At 32.2% G+C, this 17767-nt stretch overlaps 1 protein-coding gene across 3 annotated transcripts in view; it reads right to left on the minus strand.

Moving 5' to 3' along the window:
- Positions 1-15518, minus strand: part of lonp2 (lon peptidase 2, peroxisomal) — a 48944-nt gene extending 33426 nt beyond the window's left edge. For 2 of the 3 annotated variants that reach the window (XM_073929061.1, XM_073929062.1), the window contains exons 1-7: positions 15143-15518; positions 12043-12277; positions 10613-10744; positions 8906-9028; positions 8661-8824; positions 7147-7241; positions 2241-2499 (exon numbers count right to left, since the gene is read on the minus strand). In XM_073929061.1, coding sequence (XP_073785162.1) covers positions 2241-2499; positions 7147-7241; positions 8661-8824; positions 8906-9028; positions 10613-10744; positions 12043-12277; positions 15143-15375 — 1241 coding nt within the window. In that variant the 5' untranslated portion in view covers positions 15376-15518. 3 annotated transcript variants of the gene reach the window in all.
- Positions 15519-17767: the final 2249 nt, after the last annotated feature.

The following is a 17767-nucleotide window of genomic DNA, read 5'->3' on the forward strand; positions in this document are numbered from 1 at the left end:
CAAGGTTAATCACAGTAACAGCAGGATTGGATCAAAAGGTTTAGAAATTCTGTGGAGAAAGTACATTTTCTTTCAGTAATCATAAAAATGACTAATGTTTATGCTGTTAACACCATTTAAGAAATGGTATAGTTTTTTAAGTATAAATAATACTTTTCTTCATGTATTAAATTGATCAAGAGACTTTTAGATGTATACTTTAAATGAGCACTTTTTAAAATGTATTTTTGTACTAAAGAATCTTGATAGAACTGAAAAAGAGAAAAAAAAAACACTGTGTCTATGACAAAAACACCTTTGCAATCATGCTTATGTTTTGAAAAATCTTACTTGCTTAGTAAAATTACTTATTTATATTTTATAAAAATGTAAATCAAGGGACTTTTTTTGCTTTCATAATTTTAATTATAGAGACATTATCTAACTGTATTTTAATAGGTTTTATCAAGGCTGTTTTATTTTATTTTTATTCATCAAAGTGTATTGGAAAAATAACTGCTACACAACTGCTACAAATGTGATATTTACATGATAGTTCCCCTTTAAAGCATAATTAATTCATGTGATGGCAAAGCTACATTTTTAAAATCCAATACTGCAGTCTTCAGTTTCATACAGTCCTTCAGAAATAATCCTTAATTGCTAATTTTGTGTTAAAGAAGCATATCTTACAATCCAAAAAAGTTGTGTTGCTTAATGTTTTGGATTGTAAGATATGCTTCTTTAACACAAAATTAGCAATTAAGGATTATTTCTGAAGGACTGTATGAAACTGAAGACTGCAGTATTGGATTTTAAAAATGTAGCTTTGCCATCACATGAATTAATTATGCTTTAAAGGGGAACTATCATGTAAATATCACATTTTAAAAAGGATTTAAAGACATTTGTGTGGCAACATTTTGTGAAAATAACCAGCTTGCCTTGTATTGGTAAACATTCTTTTTTTCATTTTTAATTTTCACACTTTATAAAAACAGAAATGTCCAAAACTGCATACTTCCATACTATACAGTACGCTTAAATCAGTATGATGCCCCGTGAAAGAATTCATGAATAGGAGTGAAGTGACGCAACTGACGCAGGGAAGTCACGTGACTATGACAGAATGGTGGATGTAGTACATCCGAATTCCATTCATACTTCTTGCAGTCATACTGTATGGATTGTACTTTTCTAACGGCTGAGTAGTACGTTTAAATTCAAATGCACTACCTACTGAGTAGTAGGCTATTCGGAAGCAGACACAGTCTGCAGCAACACTTTGATAGACATTCTCTCTTTGTATATGTCATCAGAGGTCACACCCTTTTTTTGACAATCACTCCCTCATTAGCATAGGAAGTTGTTTTTGAATTTGCCAATATGACACATTGGCATTTTAGTCCCGCCCCCTATTTTGAAAAGACAACAGAGAGCACAATCTCATTTGAATTTAAAGAAACAGTCAGAAAAATGATAGTCAGGATCAAAGCCTAAAAGGGGCAGTTTCAAAGAGTTGTAAAACATTTGTGGGATATTTTGATTTGAAATTTCACATACACACTCTAGGGACATCTGAGACTTATTTTACATCTTGCAAAAATAGGCATAACAGATCCCCTTTAAAATATACTAAAACAAACAGAATGCCTTTATTGGAAATGGTAATAATATTTCAAAATATTACAGTTTTTATTGTATGTCTGATTAAATTTTTTTTTTAAAGTAAACATGTCAGGCTAGATAATTCAAATGAATTATTCACTTCTGCTGCTTTTATTAGTTTATAAAACACTAATTTCTTTACAATTTAAAATTGCATTTTGGATATCTTTTCTGCTGGAGACACTGAGGTCCTAAAAAAAACAACAAACAAAAAAAAAACATTTTTAAAAATCTTACACATATTTTGGGAATGGTATAACAGAAAATTTGGGCTGTTTTAAAACCTTGACTTTTCTAAACTGCGGTAAACCTTAAAAACGGCATAATTTCAGATCATATATGCAGTCATGGTGACTCCTTTTTAAAAACATTTAAAAGTTCTGATCAACTTTAAATGAAGTCTGGACTTGATGACTTATTATGGCCCACAAAAATGGCCCACTTAATCAAGAAGAGTCTATCTAAACAGCTTGTAAATTGACCAAGCTCAGATTCTCTTTCAAAGTAGTCTGACATTGAGACTGCATGTATCCTATCTCATGCCCGTTTGAAGATCAGACTTGGCGTCTGTTTTCTGTATGATGACCTCTCACCTGTGTCCACGGATGTCAGACTGATCACAGACTCCCCCCAGGGCTATGCGGTGAAACTCTCGGCCCAGTGTGCGAGCGATGGACCGGCCAACACTGGTTTTTCCCACACCGGGGGGGCCCACGAAACACAGTATGGGTCCTTTAAGGGTGCTTTTGAGCTGACGCACAGCCAGATACTCCAGTACTCTCTTCTTCAGCTTTTCCATGGCATAGTGATCATTATCTAAGAGCACTCGTGCCGCACGGATGTCCAGGCAATCTGAAAAAAAAAAAACATAATGAAAGATGCTATGAGTTCAATGTAATGTAGATATTAGACATTATTATTTTGTGATTCAGTATTAGTAGTTTAGTAGTCTGTCGGATAAATAAGTATGACAGTAAAACCATCAGTAGATGGCGGCAAAAGCCTGGTCTTATTCATTGAATTGTTGATTCAAAAGATTTGTTCAAAATGGCTGAATCATTTAGAAAAAAGTGATAGTCTTTATGAATAGATCATTGAATAAATGCGTAAGATTGACTCAGAAAGGAAACTCTGTTGCTATGAGATTCATACATTCTTTGCTCCATCTTTTTCTATAACATTTAAAAAATAATAATAATAATAATGCATATAAAAACTTAATATTAACCTCTTTTTTTCTTGAATTGCTGAGTAAAATCAATAGAATATTTGGAAAAATGACTATTACTTTGCGATATTACCTAAATATGTTGCATCAATTTAAAAAAACTATTTCTTGCTTCATTTTTAGACTTAATTCAGGGTTTCTGCAGGTTTCACCAAACTAAATTTAAGACATTTTAAAGACAATTATAAAGGAAATTTTAGACTTATACAAGGCTAAATGATAAGGATTTTTTTTTTCGAATATCCGAGCTGAAAAGATTTTCACTTCCCCAATCAAAAATCATTATAATTTAATACATTTAATAACGCAATAATAATAATATTTTAATAATAAAATATATAGGTCAGGTCAGTATCCCCAGCAGTAAACAAATGGAGATTTTTTAAACAAATGTTACTGTAAAGAAAGTCATTTAAGCATTATGGTAAATTAAGTTAACAATGCTATTTTTAAATAAAAAGTTTTATTGAGATTGGGATTGTTGGTGATTGATGTTAATGGCCAGATTGGAAAGCTTTACATGAACAAAGGAAAATTAAGAGCTGTTAAAAAAAGATTTAGGACCTGCAACACAACATTTCAGTAGATTCAAGACTTTTTAAGACCTAGAATTTAGCTTTCGAGATTTAAGAATTTTTAAGACGCCGCAGATACTCTGTAATTCTAATGGGCTCACAATGAATGCTTTTAAGAGATGTTTGTAAGAGATGTTTGTAATTCGGCAAAGTTAGTGACATACTTGCATCCCATTAAATCAAATATTATTGTAGACAATTAATATTATACACCACTAGTGGATATAAACTGCTGTTAAAATGTGAATAATTTATTATTTTATTATTATTTTTAAAAAATAACACCTTTTTAAAACATGACAGTAAAAAAGATTTAGATTTCAAATAAATGCTTTTATTTTGAAATTTTTTCATCATTTCTACACAAAAAAACATAAGCTGCTATGATGATAACAATACTAAACTTTAATAGTATTATATGTCTTAAGCTCTAAATCAATATGAATTTTAAGAATCATGTAAATATGTTGGTTTTGCCTTTACAGAATTAAATTACACTAAATCCAATATAATTGATATACTTTACTACATCAAACAAATGTAACCCTTTTTAAAATGAATTTATCAAAAATCTTTAGTTTTAAAACCCTTAGAGCAGCATGCAAATGACACAAATACAAAACCAAATTCTTAAAAAGACAAAGAATCAAGCAAAATGCTATTTATAAAACAATACTTATTAGAACAGGAAGAAAATAATGAAAATTAAAAGCACTAAGATAATAAATTCAGCAGGACTAAGTGTTTATGGAAGAGGCGTTTAATTACTGTCACAGATTTGGCATTTCGAATGGGGATACAAATAGGATAATTTCACTTAATGTAATAAATAATAATTATTAAATTAATTCATATTAATAAGGTGTTTAGTGGTTAATGATTAGGTTTTTAAAATAATTTTATAAAATTTAAATAAATAATAACGCATCAAATTAACGATCCATTAGTTAATGTGCTTACTAACATGAACAAACTATTAGTAATACAGTACATCTTTGTTAATGTTAGATCATGTTAGTTCTTATTAACTCATGGTGCAATAATTATGTTAAGAAGCACAGTATGTTATGAGTATGTTAACAAGTACAACTTTGGATTTGAATTATAAATTAGTTTATGTTGAACTATGATTATTAAATGCTTTACAAGTTAATTGATACTTAGTTTATGTTAGTAAATACATTACCTAACATGTAACAAATAAACAACAAACAAATTGTCCTGTCACTAATTTATCATGTTAAAAAATAACATCAGCATAGCTGCAGTCGTCTTTGATTGCACGCATGTTGTACAAATTTTGAAAGGAATGTGAGTGTTTTATCAAAGACATATGCATCTCCATCGCCTGATGTAATAAGATACAGACATAAGTGCAGCTGTCTCATAAAGCAAACTTAAACTGGCCCCGGAATTTTCTTCATGCTTCTCGCAAATCATGCAACGTCTATTTTGCATTTACAGGAGAGCATTCCTGTAAGGGCAGACCTCTCTATTCCCAGCTTTCAAGCGCCGACCTAAACCACTAAATCAGTTTCCTTCTAATGCTGTCTCACCATTGAGAACTGAGCTTTAAAGACTGTGAAATGCACTTCATGTACACGAGACTTTCCCAGCAGAATTCCAGGCCCAAGGTCTGTAACACATCTAACAGGGTAGGTATGGCATTGAGTGAGTGTGTGTGTGTGTGTGTGTGTGTGTGTGTGTGTGTGTGTGTGTGTGTGCATGCATACCCATCACATCCACATGTTTGTTTGAGCCTTTCATGGACAGTCAGAGATCCTATTTCAAGGCAAGCTATAACCTTAGGATAGCAGTGTAATGCATACTTTTGTGCATGGCTCTGAATGTGTGAGTGGGTAAACAAAAAGAAAGCTGCACTCCTGTGCGTGGAATAATAATAGACAAGGAGAAAACATGAATGAATATGAAAGTGTTTAATGCTTCTTAACATATGGTCAAACACTCTAGCTGTGCTTGGCAGAATAATATGTTGGAGATCTCAGAGTCCCTCATGTGGCCATGGAGAACAGGACAAGAATAACACGTGTAAACAGTTTAAATCCCTCTCCACCACTAGACCGACTTCACAACACGTGGTAAAAGACTCCCTCTACTGGTGACTGTAGGTAAAAGTGTGGGCAAAATTGTAAACTGATTTTACATGAAAAGGCTATGAAAATGTTGGTTCAAATTATTCGTTGTCTTTATCTAATAAAATAATTCTGTTCTTCTATTAAACTTTTTAAAAATAATGTTTAACCAGTTAAGTTTATGCATAGTGAATAAAAACTCAACTTTTTACATTTTAGAAATATATTAATGATAGCAGTAATGGAGAGATGTATAAAGTACTAGGGATTCAAACTTATGGTAAAGTACTAGGGATTCAAACTTAAGGTAAAGTGCAAGTGCTCTATCAAAAAAGTGACTTGAGCAAAAGTTGAAGTGCTGTTTAAGCACCATACTTAAGTGGAAGTACTAAAGTATTCAACATCTTTTGTACTTCAGTACTGTAAGTAGTTTATTCTAAAATATACTACTAAAATACTGAAAGTAAAGGTAAAAGTATTGTCTTATGTGGTTATAAAAAAAAGCAGTCAAAAGACTCATATTATTTTGTTTATTTTAAATATCTTTTTTGGTGCATGTGATTAAGCAGAACAAAATAAAAACATGGTTTACGATTTATAACAAATATATATATATATGTATTTATATATATGCGTGTGTGTGTGTGTGTGTGTGTGTGTGTGTGTGTGTGTGTGTGTGTGTGTGTGTGTGAGTGTATATACAGTTGAAGTCACAATTATTAGTCCCCCTTTGATTTGTTTTATCAGTATGTCTGATAATATTTTTTCTTCTAGAGAAAGTCGTATTTTTTTTATTTTGGCTAGAAAAAAATTATATGAACAGCTTTTTACATCAACAAATGCAAACATGGAGGTAGAATTTCTGAGTTTTCCATGTTAAAAACATACTAAAGTGCTCTCAATGCAGGCAGGCAGCACTGTCTTCTTTGGTCGTCTGAATGATGACGGCCCAGCTTCTTCAAACCTGTGATAGAGCCATCTGCTGCTCTGACAGTGATAATGTGTGTTTGAAATGATTTGTAACATTTTTATAATTTTAGTAACTATGTAACTATGTAACTATGCAGCACATAAAAATCTACCGGTGTAAAAGTTTTAAACTCATCGAAAAATGTACTTAAGTAAAAGTGGAAGTAGAAGAAAAAACAATACTCCATTAGAGTACAGATACAGCCTTTTAGTACTTAAGTACAGTAGTGAAGAAGTTCTACTTCGTTACTATACATCTCTGGTAATAGTTATTTTAAAACAATATCACTTTTAAATCTTACTGACCCCAAATGTGCGAAAATAAATATGTCACAAATAAAAATGATCAAAGGAAGAAAAAAAAAAACGTAATCATAATTGTAATATTTAAATATTTTAATAAACTAAAAAGTAACATTATACAGTTTACTTTATTATAGTTAACATTATAAAAATATGTATTACTATAATAATTTAATCTTTGGTTTAAGTATTTGTAATAATAATAACAACAACAACATTATTATTTATTTAGTGTTGACGAACTCTGTTTGAAAACTATACATTCAAATATAAAACCAAACCATATAAAAACACCCATGTACTGATTTTGTAGTAAAGTAAGGTTTGTTACCTGTAGTGCTTTTACTCCAGGGCAACTCCACCATCATCTCTAGATAGTTGCGAGTGAGGGCGTACTCTGGCATAGACTGCGGCATCTTTTTTAATCTGTGAGCAAAAATACAATAGTATAATTTGAAAATATGTATTATTATTATTATTAAGTTAATCATTATTATTTGCTAAGATTTTTAGAAGATGGTGATAAAATCCTGGAAAGCAAAAGCTTAGTGGGGCGAATATGAACGTGTTATTATTAATTTATTACATGACTATCTGGAATACTTGATTCGGATCGTTTTCTTGTGACATTCCAAATATTATTATGAGTTAAACACCACTAAAACTAATAACACAGGCTCATGTAGGTACTTTTCAATCACCTTAGCCATCAGTGAATGAATAAGTTCACATCTATATACATGATTGTCTACCACAGGGGTTCTCAAAGTGGGGTTCGGGACCCCCTGAGGGGTCGCGGGGCAATGAAGGGGGGTCGCCTGGTGATTTCCAAAAATCGATTTATTTTTATTAAACCATAAGAATTAACATATTTTATCCATAACTATACTGAAAATAAAAATAGTTGTTTATAGTTACTATATACTATATAGTTACTATAGTAGCTTATAGTTACTAGTTCTATTGAATTGTGACCCCTGGGGTAATTACATTATATTAAAGGCAGCAATAGCGTTAGATGCATTTTGATTTTATAACATCAGGTTATACTTTCTGGCACATTTAAAGCACTGACACAAATTTAATTGGTGTGTCTGCGTCATTGCATGCAAGGTTTCTGTATTTATAACCACCTCAGAGGATATTGGGGGTCACGAGTCACTGGCATTGTTTTTTTTGGGGGTCGCGGGCTGAAAAATTTGGGAACCCCTGGTCTACCACAACAGTTTTTGACTGTTTGGCGCCATCTTGTGACCATATAAAACTTAGGCTAGTCCATCAGCTCTATTCATCCGTTTTCATTTCTGTCAGCTTTGCATTTAATCAAAGAGTTAATAAACTATTACAGCTCAGATCTTTTTTTTTTGTCTAATTTTTATGTTTTATAGCAAGTAGCCATAGAGTAATAAGCATGAAAAAGTACACCAAGGTGGTTGCCTTTGAAGAATGAAGCCCTTAATAAGCCTGTCATGCTTTATTCTGAGTTAGCAACCACCTGGAAAAACTTTATGTCTTACTTAATGATTAAAGTAAACAAAATTACTTTTAATTGGATTTTAATACATGTAAAACAGGAGGGTATGATCCCAAAGAAGGGTTACTGCCCTACAGAGTTTAGATTAAGCTGACTGATTAAGCTAACTAAGGTCTCTTTAGACTCCCTGAAAACTTCTAGGCATGTGTTTTGGAATTGGCTGGATCTAGATTTATAAAACATCTGCCTTCCAGGAGGATAATTAGACACTCTTGAAGATCTAAAAACTACAGATAAAATGACAAGTCCCTTACTATTTAAAATGCAGCTAAAATATGAACATGATTAGCTGTAAAATGAGCATTACACACCGTCTGAGCTCTTTGAGACAGACGCGCAGAGCTGCCTCAGGCATAGCAGCTGCCTTCACCTTTCTCTCCAGCAGAGCAGTGTCATCACTGTCCTCATCCTCCACCTCTTCATCTAGAGAGAACTGGCGACCGGGGAACACACCACCTTTACGGATGGACAGAACCTAGGAGAAACCAAACAAAACTGTGACTCAAACAGGAAGCTGTGGATGAGTTTGTCTGTGCTAATTTTTATGTTGTCCTACTCTTTTGTCATCATCCGGTCTGAGTTTGCGGGTCTTTTGAAGCAACTTGAGGCCCTCAATCTGTCTGGTGAGCAGCGGAAGGGCCTTCTTAAAGCGTTCCTCCAAGTCTACTGCATCTAGAACCTGCCATCAACACCAACATTAAGTTTTTTGAAACTATTTAACTTTTTTTTTTCATTTCTATTTACTTTTTACACCATGCCAGCAACAAGGCTATCGTAAGGACAACCTCTGAATAAACCAAAAAAAAAATTAAAGGGATAGTTAATCTAAAAATGAAAATGTACTTTATACATACTTTATAAAATATCTACTCACCCTCAAGTGCTAACAAACCTTTTTGTTAGATTTTTTTTATGTTGAACACAAAGATGCCATGTTTTTTTTTTTACTTTGGAAATCATTAATTATTATTGAAAAATTAATACAAAATAAACACAATGGAGGTCAATGGTTACAGGGTTCCAACATTTTTCAAATTAACTTATTGTTTAACAAACAAAGCAACTCCAACAGGTTAGAGATGATTGAATTCTGAATAAATGATTACAACATTTCTGTTTTGGGTAAAATATCCATTTAACGAAAAGTTATAATAGAAAGAATAGATGTATCGCAGATTGCATACTTTTGCACTACTCTAAGCCATTTTGTAGTACAAATAGTAAAAATTCTAAAAAGAATACCCAGATGATGCACTTTTTCAACTGATTTCTAGCATTCATAAGGTTGGATTACATTATTTATTTAGGAAAGCTTAAAAAAATATTTTGCATAGATTAAATTACACCCCCTATAGACTAAACAAACACAGTTCCAAGACCTCTGCCATGTGTCAAAAGTGTTAAATGTCTACTGGGACACTATTGTGCTCTGAAACTGTCCAGTTTTGGAGACATTCTAAAAGTTTGTCATTGCAACATCTTCTGAAATATTAAATAATTTGATTAATCCAGATGCTAAAAGTTGGATATTAGGTGATATCAGTTCACTTTAATTGGCCCACCACAAAAGCTATTTTATTTTGCTTGCAAGAACTGCAGCTAAAAAATGTACACTTAAAAATGAAAATCTAAAAACCTGCCTGAGAGAAAACACTGGATTAATGAACTTCTATCTAACAGTACCCCAGAAAAAACTATTGTATTCGGTATTCAGGTTTTATTTAAGACCCTTTTCTTGACATATTACCTCTATTAGACTTTAATAATTGATTATTTTGTATAATAACTGTTAGTTTTGCTAGTCCTTTTGTTTTTGTTGTTCTTACTTTATCTTATTTCATGTTATTGTTTTAATTCAATGTTTTATCACATTTTAAATGCAATTTATTTGTGCATCATTTCTGGACACTTTTGTTTTTATTTATCATTTCCATCAACCATTGCGAGTATCTTTATGTAACATCAAAATGAGCAATGTTTTGGCAAAATTTGTGACATTTACTCCATGTATGGATGGGAGGGGTGTATTTGTTATATATGATTATATTATATATATATTTTTTTTTTTCTGCTAATTGTTAAAAAAAATTTCAGATATTTTTTGTATTCTTTCATTCTACACAATGTTATGTATTTTTTCAAAAAACACTTATTTGAAAAAAAAAAAAAGGATAGCGGAAGCAAAATTTTTCCATGTCCAAAATTATGCAGCATGGCCACACTTGGAAAAGTCTAGAAGAATGAACAATTACACTTCTTGTACCTGCAGTTTCTCTTTGTTGGAAGTGCGGATCATGGCAGCCAGGACATCAGGAAGAGTTTCTTTGGGCAAACTGTCCAACAGCCTCCTGAGTTTTGCGACCACAGGCACCGACATATCCAACATCCCAACCAGCTGAACAAAGAGAGGCCAGAGGACATTCTCAGAACACTGAATGAACAGCCTACATGCAGTGAATCATCCTGCAGCATTTGTCAAAGAATGAAGCCTTCATATCCATTCAGTGGTAAATTATGACTCACTGTATAGATGACTGGTGCCAAAGAAGGAGAAGACAAATCTCATTCATCTTATTTTCAGCCATTATAAAAAATACGTCATTGGATTTAATGCATTTTTAGCTGTATTTTGAGGAAATTGCTGGCTGCAATTAACAACCATTTTTGAATGGCAGTCTATCAAAAACAAATTCAGCTAAGATTAATTAAGATTTTGTTATTGATTGATTGATTGATTGATTGATTGATTGATTGATTGACAGATTGATTGATTGATTGATTGATTGATTGATTGATTGATTGATTGATTGATTGATTGATTGATTGATTGATTGATTGATTGATTGATTGATTGATTGATTGATTGATGATGATTGATTGATTGATTATTAGTTCACTAATTGACTGAAGGAAATTACTACTTTTATTAAGAACAAAACCCATCAGTAAAAGAAGGTAAAGCTGTTATGTACCAAATAATTATTGTTCTTTTTTATATAATATTTATAAACCAAAATACATCCAAAAACATGTCAACAAAATGTTCACAAAAAGTCACTAATAAAGAGAAAAAAAAGAGAAGACATAACTAGTACTAATTTATCAAAAATTTATTTTTTTTAGTAACATGTATGATAATACAAATATTTTAACAACATCACCAGTACATGATATACAAATACAGACCTAGACTGTAAAACAACAGGAAACAATAGGAAAAAAAGGAAAATTATGATAATTTACTATTAGATACTATTAAATACTATAGTAATGTAACTATTAGAATGATTTTCTTAAGGATCACGGGACCCTTATGCCTGAAAGTTTAGCTGTTGGAACGAATTCCATTCTATAAATAATTATATTATATTGAGAAGGGCCTTGACCAGGAGCAGATCAGGTGCAAGATGGACTGCATACGATCCTTTTAATGCGTACACCTAATCCTACCCTCACAGTGACGTCACAAGCTCCATTGAGTGCATTGTGTCTGACATTGCATGTCTGATATTTGCAGTCTCAGGTTGCAAATCCAAGTCTGCTTCCAGATAATATTAGATTTTATGAAGCTATATTATACTATATACAATTGCACCAAATCAATAATATCTTTGACTTCTTGACACTGTGCAAAGCTTTTTATAGACTGTCTCACAGAATATAGAGAGAAACACATGTGGCTTTAGCACTGACCTGTACAGCCGCCTGATAGAACCTCTGTGACAGCTCTCCCAGCTCTCCGTCAGCTGGATCTCCCTCTGTGTACTGCTCTAGTTTGTCCAGCTGTTCCACCTCGGCCACGGGGAAGGGTCTCTCTCTCAGCAGCTGGCTCACTCGAAACCGACACAAGCCTGTGATGAGCAGTGTGTAGTGAGGCTTCGGCCAATTGCTACCCACAACTTGAACCGCCAATCCTGCTGTGCCAATACTGAGAAACCAGAAGCACAGATTGAAAAAATGAGATCTTAATTTGCATAAAATCTAATTTGTGATATCTGTGTAGCGTTTATAAAAAATCATGACAGGCACACACCAATACAGTTTTGCTCGTATGTTTACAAACTCTGCAATGGGTGTAACGTTAAAAATTTTAATAAAATAAGAGGGTTTGCATGTTATTTTTATTTAAAATAGTGCTCAGCATAATTGAGTACACCCCATTTTGAAAATGAATATTTGTATCCATTTCTCAGTGAATATAGGCAATGTATTTTGGTGCATTTAAACAAAACTGATTTATTAAACAGATATACTGCTTAAAATAATATTTAATCACCAAACATATTTAGAAATTGAAAGATAAATACGATTAAATCCAAGCAAAATATTGCAAAAAAAAAATTACAACCTACTAAATTTTAACTCATTTTTTCAATTTTTTTGCTTCTCTTGAATTTTCCTATTTTTTTTTATTTGTATTTAATATTTTCTATAACAAAAATTTGGGTGTACTAGCTTTTGGACCATTATCATCAGTTATTTTGTTAGATAAGATCCAGATTTGGCTTCAGTACTGACTAATCTAATGTATTTGCACAAATATAATATTGTATAGCTTCCTATTAAAAATTTTTTATTTCAAAAATAGGTTTGTGAGGGGTGTACTTATATACAGTATGCTGAGCACTGTATGCAGAATAAGCTATTTCACATAGCATATTTACGTATAATCCACAGGATAAAATAATAACTAAATGTATAACAAATTTGTTCAAAATTTTAAAAGTTTCAATCCTCCCTGAATCCTATGTTAATAATAATGATTATTCCTCGTTGTAAAAAGACGTAAAAAGACATTGTAAAAAATGGTAGAAATAAAAAAACGTGCATTTTTTGCAGCTCAGACAGAATAAACAAATGAACTTGCTTTCAAATATTAAAAAAGCTAACTTATGTAGCTAACAATAACTAGGGAGAAATGTGTAAACTTTGTAAAATATTCAGTTATAATAGCTTATTCAGAACAACGCTGAAAAAAAACATGCATTTTATTTGATTGCCCTTCTTTTTTATTATTATTATAAACATTTTGCCTTTTCTGCAAGGAGTGTATAAGCCTATGAGTAGAGCTGTACTTAAACAGGGATTTAAATTAGAATTATAGATAATAAATAAATAAGTAAATAAATAAATAAATCACACTATCAATACTTTTCTCTTGTTTCTATTTAAAACGTTTTAGACAATGAGTATATATTACAAAAGCTAAAGTTAATTGTTAAGTTAAAAAAATGATTAAAGTTTATTAAAGAAGTTGATGTGCAGTATGTGACTATATGCTGAGCAATGACATGTTTTGCTGCTTTTTAAAAATGAAAGCATTAAAACATTATTTACATTAAAGCAGAGACCTGCAAACAAAGAGAGCATTTTAAGGAATCACAACACAGCTCAAATATACTTTCACACTTACTGGAGAAGCATTCCAAAGTTATTTAAATTTAGATTTGTATGTGTATGAGGTCACTGAAATTAACTGATTTAAAATAAATGGGGTAAAGTTGGCTTTATATTTGCACATTGATTCAGTGACAACTTGTGACATACTTCCTACAGTATATTGTTTGCCAGGGTACTTTGAATGTTCTACTAATAATGTACTCTAGTATTAGTACATTCTACTGGGCTGCACAATATATTGTTTCAGCACCAATATCACAATGTGTGCATTCGCAATAGTCACACTGTAATAATATGCAATGTTGAGTCTGAATTATAGTTGACAAGGACCCAAAGAATTACAGAATTGTATTTAATAACTCTATATTCAAATGGAATTTATATGATTTATGCTAAATAAAAATAAAAACATTTCTTACTTAGAAATCTCAAAGTCAAAACGAGATTATTTCACTAACCCCACTGGCAAATCATTTCCTTAAAACTCTTAATTTTCACTTATTTTATTCTGACTGTGAAAACTAAACAATATTTTTACTTGGTCTAAGACTTTTTTTGATATTTAGACTATAATAGAGACAAAAAGAAAGAAAAGCATTTTGTTTGCATTGTGATAATTACATTTTTGTACCTGAATACTGTTAGATTCCCCAGAAACCCATCAAATAGAGCTATTCAAACTGTTTTGTGAAACTGTATTCATATTGCATTTTTTAATCACAGAAAGAAAATTGCAATATCAGATTTTTCCAATATCGTCCAGCCCTACATTTTACTAATTTCTGCAAATATTTCTCCATACAGACAAACAAATATGGTTTCAGTGTTGTTCATTGAGGACTTGGATTTATTTTCTTCACTTCATAAAGAGAAAAACCTTAGAAACTTTGATGCACTACAAAAATTTTCATGACTTTTAACATTTTATTACATTTCCATTATTTATTTGTTTACTTCTCACATTCCATTGATTGATGACAGAGCAAAGCAGACTCACAAGGTTAAAGTCCATCTACAGCTCAAACGATTTTTCTAGAAAACAAACACTGCTACACCGTCTCTGACATGGTCAAATAAAAATGAATAAAACTGTAGGTTAAAGTTAACGATCTGAGAGAGTAAAGTTCAGTAAACATAAAAATATAACTGTCATCCTCGTCAGCCATCACCATTACAATCGTCCCATGGAAAAAAAACACAGCTGCTCATTATATACTATAAAGTTCGCAATGAAATAAAAGTTATTATATTACTTATTACATTGTAAAACCAAAATTAAATAACAACTGAACCACCTTCAACTGGTTTCGCAACAGAAGTTTGGTAACTCAATGACAGCTGCACCGCACCAAACCAGCAGCGGGTCTGTTTTCCTCCACCAGACCGAACCCACCTGTGTAAAGACGGCAGCTCGTCACTGTCGTGCTCAGGGTCTCGGGTGTTGGGAATAACCCCAATTATGGTGCTTTTCAGAGAGGTTCCCTTCAGCAGTCTGCTTTTCACTAACTGCATATTTCTCGCCGTATCGACGCTGACTCTCATGGTCGAGCCTGGTAACAGCACTCCATCATGAGTGCACAGCAAAGGTAGCCGGCTGGGGATTTGAATACCACTGTTGGATGACATTGTTAAGGGTTTGAATAAATGTTTACAGTTTAAAACTAGTAATCGCGCTGCACTATGGTGTCAGGAACGCCTTCATCGTACGACAAACTGGGGCAAATGAAAACAGGAAGTAGGAGCTACGGCAAGAGCGTTAGGACATTCTTGGAGTATGGTACAAACGAAAACACCTACTTGTGTGAAAGTACGCGGAAAGCGGCCAAATGTGTCCCGTGCTTTATCATTCGTTGTGTTTTTATAAGGCTGTAACTTGGGAGAACGCCTTTGCAAAGTCAGAAAACGGGGGATATTTGAGTCATGGGGAAAATTCACGCGGCTCTTTTCCAACGGGGCTGTTGGAAAACGTCAATGGTTGAATATTAAACGAGATAAGTGCCTAAAAAAGGCCAATGTTTACAACAGACCATAATGTACAATAAGTAAAACAAATATTTTTTAATTAAAATTATCCAAATTATATTCATTCAGTAAATAACAATCGCATTCAATAAATCACATTCACATACATATTTCTATAAATATATATTTGGTATATCCTTTTTGGTTTCTGTTAAACGAGTTATCAATTATAATCTATGAATAAAATGCATTATACAACACAATTATATTATTTATTACATTTTAAGTTTCCTTCGGTGTTTTATTTTATTTCCTTTGTAATTTAAATTTTTCAGATGCCAAGGAATTGGCTAATTTTAGATTAAATTTTTGTGTATATTATTTTATAATATATCCTGAGTAATATACATTTTAATAATGTAAATGTTATATATTAAATAGTATATTCTTAAAACTGTACTTTTAAGTCTAATGATACATTACTTAAGCACTTCTTTTAGTTAGTCTACACTGCTTAGTCAGCTTCATATAAATATTCCAGCAGGCGTCATCACCTTCACATAAAAACTGTGTCTTCTTGATACATTGTCACGAAACATTGCCAAACATTCATTCATTCATTTTCTTTTCGGCTTAGTCTCTTTATTTAACTAGGGTCGCCACAGCAGAATGAACCGCCAACTTATCCAGCATGTTTTACACAGCGGATGCTCTTCCAGCTGCAACCCATCACTGGGAAACACCCGTATACTCCCATTAACGCATACACTACAGACAATTTAGCTTATTCAATTAATCTATATATAGCGCACGTGTTTGAACTTGTGGGGAAAACCAGAGGACCCAGTGCAAACCGATGCAAACACAAGGAGAAGATGCAAACTTCACACAGAAACGCCAACTGACCCAGCTGAGGCTCGAACCAGCAAACTTATTGCTGTGAGTCGACAACGCTACCCACTGCACCACGGCACGGTCCCACAATATTATTTATTATAATTTTAAGTTTCCTTTGTAGTTTAACTATTTCAGATGCCAAGGAATTGGATCGTTTTACATTACATTTTTGTGTGTCTGTAATATTCTTTTAGAATATGAGTAATATACATTTTAATAATACTTATAATGTAAATGTTATTTATTAAATAGTATATTCAGTCTTAAAACTTTACTTTTAAGTCTAACGATAAATTACTTCAGCCCTTCTTTTAGTTATCTACACTACTTAAAATCAGCTACATATAAATATTTCAGCAAGCATCATCACCTTCACATAAAAACGGTCTTGATACATTGTCACGATTCACTACTATATAATAAAGCCAGGCAGGCCTTAAAAAATGAGACAATTGTTTCAATCCAAACACAAAATATCCATTAGAGGGAAATATTATTGAAATTTAAAAAATATGGATACTAATTGTAAAACTACCTGGTCAATACCCTTTAAAGTTTGTCTTTTAAATAAGGTTAAAGAAGTGCATTTTAAAATACTTCACAAAATTTATCCATGCAAAGTAACTTTTTCTAAATGCATGGATATTGATAATCCCTGCACATTTGGTAATATACATGGGGAAGACTTATCTCTTTTCTATATCTGTAATGTCTTTCTTCATGTTAGTGACGTGTTATTTGGGCAAAGAAATAGTAATTACAGACTCTCTTTAAAAGACATAATTTGCTCTTTTTCACACACACACACACACACACACACACACACACACACACACACACACACACACACACACACACACACACACACACACACATTCTAGTATGTTGTTAATTTTTACATCTTACAAGGTAATTTTTTTATTAATTAACAGAAAATTGCGAATTTTATACAAAAATGCAATATACATTTTAATAGAAACGGAAATGGAAAGTCTCTAATGCAAATTAAAAACAAAAAGAATGACTTGATGTTAAATTTCATGGAGGTATTTTATCCTGGTACTGATCCGCCTGGTGTAGTCAATGATTGTGTCCTAATTAATTTTTTTCTCATAGTACTTTGTAATACTCTATTTTATCTTTCTTTTTTCTTTTTCTC

Source organism: Danio rerio, chromosome 18, assembly GCF_049306965.1.
Source record: "Danio rerio strain Tuebingen ecotype United States chromosome 18, GRCz12tu, whole genome shotgun sequence".
NCBI classification, from domain to species: Eukaryota; Metazoa; Chordata; class Actinopteri; order Cypriniformes; family Danionidae; genus Danio; species Danio rerio.